At 39.9% G+C, this 7,748-nt stretch overlaps 2 protein-coding genes across 3 annotated transcripts; one reads left to right on the top strand and one right to left on the bottom strand.

The window, feature by feature from the left end:
- Positions 1 to 606: 606 nt before the first annotated feature.
- On the top strand, positions 607 to 3,962 carry LOC133897314 (ASC1-like protein 1). The gene is made up of 6 exons (XM_062337997.1): positions 607 to 1,239; positions 2,422 to 2,648; positions 2,734 to 2,889; positions 2,990 to 3,175; positions 3,312 to 3,496; positions 3,592 to 3,962. The coding sequence occupies exons 1-6, from the start codon at positions 1,084 to 1,086 to the stop codon at positions 3,621 to 3,623; spliced, it is 942 nt and encodes a 313-aa protein (XP_062193981.1). The 5' UTR covers positions 607 to 1,083; the 3' UTR covers positions 3,624 to 3,962.
- Positions 3,963 to 4,075: 113 nt separating this feature from the next.
- On the bottom strand, positions 4,076 to 7,292 carry LOC133897313 (uncharacterized). 2 transcript variants are annotated; one of them, XM_062337994.1, is made up of 6 exons: positions 6,969 to 7,292; positions 6,536 to 6,678; positions 6,036 to 6,176; positions 5,594 to 5,779; positions 5,129 to 5,253; positions 4,076 to 4,549 (listed from the first exon to the last, which is right to left on the bottom strand). In XM_062337994.1, the coding sequence occupies exons 1-6, from the start codon at positions 7,159 to 7,161 to the stop codon at positions 4,324 to 4,326; spliced, it is 1,014 nt and encodes a 337-aa protein (XP_062193978.1). In that variant the 5' UTR covers positions 7,162 to 7,292; the 3' UTR covers positions 4,076 to 4,323. The 2 variants fall into 2 exon arrangements, with proteins under 2 accessions (XP_062193978.1, XP_062193980.1); XM_062337996.1 differs by having other exon boundaries at positions 6,036 to 6,167.
- Between the last annotated feature and the right edge of the window lie 456 nt (positions 7,293 to 7,748).

Raw genomic sequence — 7,748 nt, 5'->3', positions numbered from 1 at the left:
ACTAATTAGTGCCAAGTATGCTATTCTTACGTATATGGTTTTATGTTGTATATTTTAGTGACTTACAGTTACTTTCTTATTTTTCACTTTGTAGGGTAAGTTGATAAACGTACAGACTAAAGGTGCTTTACAATTTTTATAACCATTGACAGAAACTTATTTACAAGAGAGTGTAAATAATAAATAATAAAAGAGATCATTGAAAGTATTTCATATGGTAGACAGTTGCAAGATAGTAGAAATAAATAATAAAAGAGATCATCCTCAACAAAGTATTTTTTTTAGATGTCATCAACAAAGTCTTGAAAAGTTTAAAGATGGTGCGGATTTTATTATACGAAACCAAAGGTTGGATGGGGGTTTCAGTGAGAATATTACTTTTTCTAATCTCTTTCGCGAGACCTATATTAAAGGTCTTAAATAGAAGTGTATGTTCGAAGATCGAACTTCGAACCGAATCGTGCTCGTGCATCTTACTAGTGAGGATATAGCCCTTGAGGGTGCATAAAAGGTAAAGATGAGGATTCATTGAGTCTCTACCGGAAGAGGATGAAATTGAAGATAGAGGCACCGTAGCATGCGCTTAGGACATTTTGAGCCATTCTTTAAATTCTTTTGAAAGTTCACAAATTCTTAGAGGAATGTTTTATCGCGAAACTGTTCCCAAATTGAGCTGCAAATGCATACCCTACTTGGCATGCAATTTTTAAAGCATCCCAAACATATATTTATATATTAAGCCGCCACTAGTATGATCGCTGCCCAGATCTTAGCCCGCACCCATGTCCTCCCATTTGCTGCGTTGTTAGCCGCCCCCACAGAAAAAGGCGCCAGTTCAACTGCTTCCGTTCCTAGTTCTTACCACCAAGAAGTCGATTTCCCTGTTCCCTTCCTCCAATTCCAAATCTCTCCTCCCTCCAGCTCTTGCTGTTCGCGTTGACTCCAATCCCCGGCGCCTTGGATCAGCTCTAGGACACTAGCGCGCCTTGTCGCCGCCGAATCTTGCGCACATTTCGCGTTCTTGTTGGTTCTCGGAGTGGTTTGGATCCAAGAACTGGCGGGGTTCTTGGATCTCCTCCAGCAATGGCGGCGCTGGTGGAGCTGTTCCTGGGTTCCTCGTCGGCGCCGGTCGACTGGGAGGCCGAGGCCTACCCGGCGTACGGGGACTTCGCCGTGCTCCCCTTCCTCGTCGCCTTCTTCCCTGCCATCCGATTCCTCCTCGACCGCCTCGTCTTCGAGGTAACTTGGCTCATTCCTGCAGCTCAGCGGTCCTTTGGATCCGAAAACCTATGCTAAGTTGCGCCATTTCGATGTATCGGGGCTGCAGTAAGTTGCTGGATGAGGACATTTATTCGCATTAACTTGATTTCGTACTGGTGGTTCTGTTAGATAGGACCAGATTATCAAAGAATTTGCTTTTTGATTACATTTTGTGCAATTTGCAATCTTGATACGCCACCGTCAAATCAAATTCTCGATAAATGAAGGGCAGTCAGTAGTACTCGAAAGTACTGCATTGTCACACGCATTACTTTGATTTAGATTGACCTGGAGTCGGTTTGGGAAAGGTGTCCTCACAATCGGTTTAGTGTGCTTTTGCGTATAATTTACTTCTTTTAGAATGCTGATGATGCGTTTGATGTTCTCCAGTAATGAATTAACCTTTGTAGACCCTCATGATTGGGTTCCAGTTACCTTGAATTCAGTCTAATGAGACTCGTGTTTGGATGCCATTTGCTTCCTCTTTTGCTTAAGGTGACACGTTCGAGCATCTTCATGCTGTAAAGCGTATTATCCTTTAGGTCTAGTGGATACTTTGTTGAGAACTTTGTAGTTACTGATTCACATTGAGAAAATTGGTTTAATGCAATGGTTATTCTACACAAAAAGAAAAATAAGAAGTAAAGAGTAGAATGAGGAGGTACGCAGGGTCGGGATATATAACTCTAAAACAATGTATGGCTTATTAGAAGGATAGTTCTGATTGTAAATAAATGGAATATAGTTAGGGAATGGAGGGGAGGGGAGGAAGAAGGGGGAATAACTGAAAAGTAAAATGCAGTTTCAACCTGGTAAATTAACATCTTTAGCATGTTAAACCATTTTGATGTCACAACAAATCAGAATTTTGTAAGGAAGTCGAGCATTATTTTAACTTAAATCTTTTTTGCAAAAGGAGTGTTACCATATTACGAAGTTGGCAATTACTTTGTCATGTTTGTTGTTACACATGGTGTGATATATTTACTATGCTATCTGATTGCCACTGCACACACATAGACTACGAGCAGAATGGTTTCAGAATAGCAAGGTGCAATCATGACTATAATGGTCGTCGTGTAATGATTGTGCTATACCATCGGTCCCTTTCTCCCTAACATGAAAATCTCATAGTCCTATCATCACATTCTCTATTTGCAGGTATTGGCTAGAAGACTTGCACTTGGAAGGGGATATGACAAGCTTGCTGAAACTGATGAAAGTAGAAAGAAAATCAATAAATTTAAGGAATCAGCATGGAAGTTTGTTTATTTTCTTTCTGGGGAGCTACTTTCGTTGTCTGTAACATACAATGAGCCATGGTTTAAGAACACCAGATACTTTTGGGAAGGGCCTAACGAGCAGATCTGGCCTGATCAAAAGATAAAGTAAGATAAATAAAAACAATTATTCTTTTCTTTCTTACTTTGCTTCCTCCCAAGAACCATCAACATAGAATTTTTCTTCTTCCAGACTGAAGCTTAAAGCTGTATACATGTATGCTGCTGGATTTTACACATATTCCATCTTTGCTCTTCTGTTCTGGGAAACAAGACGTTCAGACTTTGGAGTCTCGATGTCTCACCATGTAGCAACAGTCATTCTGATTGTTCTGTCCTATATTTTCAGGTATGTTCCCAACAATTTCCCAAATGATGGTAATATCCCTTCTATTACATACTGACACCAACCATGACCTAGTATTATTGTTACTATGCCTTTCAAACAGATTTTCTCGTGTTGGTTCAGTTGTTTTAGCCCTTCATGATGCAAGTGATATATTCCTAGAGATTGGGAAGATGGCCAAGTACAGCAGCTGCGAATGGCTAGCTGTTGTGGCATTTCTTCTTTTTGTTCTGTCATGGATACTTCTCCGTCTCATAATTTTCCCTTTCTGGATCCTAAGAAGCACAAGGTAAACAAACAGTAGCTTATAGATTTTCTGGCATCTAGTGCTACGTCTAGCCATTCACCACTGTACTTGAAAGGAGCATCACTCCACTAAAATCATAGTCGTATATTTTGTTGATGGATCTTGAATCTTTTTTCAGCTATGAAGTGCTGCTGACCCTGGACAAGGAGAAGCATCGATTTGACGGCCCCATATACTACTATGTTTTCAACAGTCTTCTGTTCTCACTCCTAGTTCTTCACATATATTGGTGGGTACTGATTTACCGGATGCTAGTCAGACAAATCGAATCCAAAGGCTGTGTTGGTGATGATGTTCGATCTGGTACGGGACCATTCTCTTGTTTTCTCCAGGTGTTAATTTTATTTTTCTCAGCATCATCTTCTTATATGTTTACTAAAAACAACTTACTGTCACAGATTCTGAAGGCGAAGATGAGCATGAAGATTAATCTGTAGGTTGCAAGTTTAACAGAAGAACTATATTCTGCGTCCCCTGAAAGAAGATGCACCATCTGAACACTTTTTTCTCATCCAGAAGATACGAAGATATTAGATTTGATTAGAACAGATCATTCTTTCAGCGTCAAAGATGACAATCATGATCTGCGAGTTGCTACTGAGGCTGCTTGCGTCTCATATGCTTCCATGAAACAAAAGTGATTTGTATTGTCCTTAAATCATTTGTAAAAAGATCAGAAGAATCGTTTGTTCATTCATTCTTGTAACTGTGCAGACAATTATTTGATTCAAAATCATGTAATTTGATACGGCAACTCAGTTGATTGCTTGCTGTATCATCCAGTCTGATGGGAAGTCAAGAGAGTTTATAAACAAGCTGTGGCATGACTTGCTTGTGTTTCTGCACTGTTAACATCTAATTACTTAAACAAGAGCCTAGAGATGAAGCAGAAAACCGAAGGCATCAATAGATGTTATATTATATAACAACTTTTGGTATTCATTTGACATTTTGTACAAGATAACTGAGTAGCAAGACCACCCAACATTAGACAAGATGTCAATAACAATCTGGACGATCTACAAAGAATCAATACTGAGCCTATTCGAGGACCAAATGATGTCAAGCATAAACCAAGTTTACACCATATTGACTTTGTGTAACAATGAGAATCGAAACTACATACTGGTTTAAGGCAAGTATTTTGTGATAAGCTTGTCGACATGCAGAACTATATCATCGATGTGAGGGCGCATCGCAGGTTGAGGCTGAAGCATCCAGGTAACAAATTGGCAAAGTTCATCAGGATAAGGTGGGTTGGGTCCTGCTGGCCACTTCAACTGCCCATTGACAATGGCAAGTTGCAGGCTTCCTCCAGATTCACCAAGAGCATATTCAAATGGTGAAACATTATACCTACAAAGAGTCAAATGTGATATCAGTGATTTATCGAGCACTTAAAGCTGTATTCCAACTGTGGACCTGATACATGAATTATCTGAATGTTGACTGGATCATAAGGAAGTTTTACGAAATAGGTATGTTTAACTTCAGCAAAGCATCTATTTCAGTATGCTAGAGTTGTGCCAAGAAACCTAATTAGACTTGAAAGACAAAACTCATCCCGGAACCCTTCAACCACCCAAAGGGTATCAACCCAAAGGGTATCAAAATGGCACGTGATTGATAGTTTTCCATTTAAGTGTTAATTTCAATTCTTGGTGGGATAGTCACTTCTATTACCAAATTGGACATGTTATCAGACAGCGATGATGAAAAATTGAAAAACTGCTAAATGGGGCAGAAGGAAGCTGATAGAGTATCCCCACCCCACAAGCATATGATTGAATTATGTATCCAAGAAGTTAGGGCAAATGTGATGTGCACCATGGTACTCGTTGTGAATATAACTAACACTTAAATAAAATAAAAAAAAATCAAGCAAACTGAATCAAGGGTTATCAAATTTGCTCATGCAAACCATAGCTGACTTACATGATAGCATAAAGGGTGCATCCCAGAGACCAGATGTCTGTCCTCTCATCAATATCGGCATGGCTTGGGCAGTCCCATAATTCAGGTGCACGATAAGGTGCAGAGCAATGCTCAGCAGCCCATTCCTACACAGAATAAGATATGGGTCAGTAATACTTAGGCAGCCACAGCTTCAATGTACTAAGATTCAAATTCTTCTAACTAAAAGTTACATATTCTAAACACTAAAGTAACATTACTCAGGCTTATAATTTCACTAGCTTAGGGAAGAATAAAACTAACACTAAGCATGCCAGTTTGTGTAGAATCGCTTAAATCTGTCTGTACATCTGAGTGACAAATCGAAATAAATTTATGGACTATGGACATGCATCTTTAAGACTATATGGAAAATGAAAACCCACAATTTATAAAGAAGAGTTCTTTTTTTGTGAAAGAAAGACCAGGAAGCTAACACTGACAAACCTGCAACTGTAATGCCTCAGAACGAGAACGGATTTCCTTTCTTGCAGGCCTTGCACTTCCAAAATCCATTAAAGTTGCAACAGGCGTTTGTCCTTTACAACGGGTTATAAGAACATTACCAGGCTTAACATCATTATGGGCATATGGAGGATCAAAGTTGTGCATGTGCTTCAGTCCTTCACAAAGCTGTCAGTAGCCTTCTATTAGCATACAACGAAAGATACAGGATGGAAAAGGAACTATGCTAATAGTTTTCCAGCCATTCAGAAAGATTATGGGGGACTTACATGATAAATTATTTCAACTGGACATTTATCTCAACAATTTGTTATTGTAATTACATGAAAGCAATGCATTAACCAAAATTCTAAAATTATTAATGACATCATCAAGAAACTGGCATGATGGTACTGTAGTCTTCTGATCTCATCAAAGGACTGACCTGCCGGAATATTTGAAGCACGTTGGCAGTTGAATAGAATTCCTTTCTGGACAGCATGACGTTAGCATTGTCAAACAAAGTACCATCCAAATAGACCGGGAAGAGCAGGTATGCTTCATGGATCCAATCTCCCTGTTGACTCTAAATATATCAAGACAAAAAGCCCTATCAAGTCTCAACATAAGATAGACTTTGACAAGATAAGATGAGTAAAACAACAAGTGCTTATGCCCCTAACCAATAAAACCTTTTTATTTGACAATATGATACTGTGCGGGCTATATCCACATTTGGAATCAAATTTGATTGCTATATCCCTCACATATGTATCATAAGAGAAACAAATGCCTCAGATAAAAATAGCACACTTCTACAAGATGAAATTAGTCAAATTCAACATGTTTTGCTAAACCTTGCGCATAGTTTGACATTTCAATATCAAATTGCTTATAGCATCCCCATGCACCAAAGAAAGCTATGCAGTATGCACAATCGATTACCTTGACTGCTATTATGGCGTGATCAAGAAGCGGCAGCAGATTGGGATGATTGAACAATGACGACACACGGATCTCCTCCTTCACCAGATCCATCTGGTCCTTGCTTTGTACCAGCACCTTCTTCATAGCATACGTTCCATCCTCTGAACAACATCAATACACCGGCGGGAACATCTTCAGCTTTGCACTCTAAGACGTGCAATTACAGAACTTTCACTCAGTTGACCACAACATCTCCCAATCGCAAATGGGGAAACCCGCTGGATACATCGGTTAGACCAAGAAATGGAAACGTTGCAAATTAAAAAAAACCCATGAACATCCTAGTTTTATCCCATCTGGGCCAAAATTAGGAACCAATCCAGCACGCCAAGAACGCTCACGGAGACAACATCAAGAGCTTGCGAGAGGGGCGGGGATCGAACGGGGGTACCTGAGACGTGGGAGGCATGCCTGCCGAGCGCGGCGTCGGACGGGTGCTGGTGCTCCCTGACGAGGTAGACGAAGGCGAAGCCGCCCTCGCCGATCTGGCGGAGGACGCGGAAGCGGCGCTCGTTAATCCAGACGTCGCCTCCGCCCGTCGCCGCGTCGTAGAGGGCGTTGAGCCCCGAGATGGAGCAGCCCATCCTCGGCTTCCTCCCTCCTCCTCGTCCTCCTCGCCGCCGGCGAAGTCGGACGCGGCGGGGCCTCCTGAGTCCTGATGTCGTTGGTCCAGTGCTTTCGCAGATACTCCACGCGGACAGTGACTTCAGGTTGGGTTTCTTTCTTATACGATGATCATGTCTTTCCTTTCCTTTTATTTTCTCAAAAAAGAAAATAGCTTAAAATTCAAAATATAAACATACAAGAACACCCCTTGGTTTTTATAAAAACTCTATATCTATACTCTCATAAAATAAACGAATTGTAGTGGGTCTAAATGATATTCATTATACATATTACACGACCAAATGATCCACAACTAAAGTTGATCCCTCATCTCATCTCATCTCCTCTAATTGTTTGGAAACTTCAGACCAATTATAAAACTTGCAATTAATAGACGCTATCAGCATTAAAAAGTATTAATACATCATTATTTATTTCTATCTATGGGTACATCATCAGTTTTTTTATTTTTCAATTATTTTTTTACAATTTTTTTATTCATCATAATATTATTAATTTAACGTACGTGTAATACATATGTGATTACTAGCAGTTTAAAATTAAA

Source organism: Phragmites australis, chromosome 17 (assembly GCF_958298935.1).
Source record: "Phragmites australis chromosome 17, lpPhrAust1.1, whole genome shotgun sequence".
In the NCBI taxonomy this organism is placed as follows: Eukaryota; Viridiplantae; Streptophyta; class Magnoliopsida; order Poales; family Poaceae; genus Phragmites; species Phragmites australis.
Note: the sequence above shows the minus strand (reverse complement) of the source record. Positions and strands in the feature narration are given on the sequence as shown.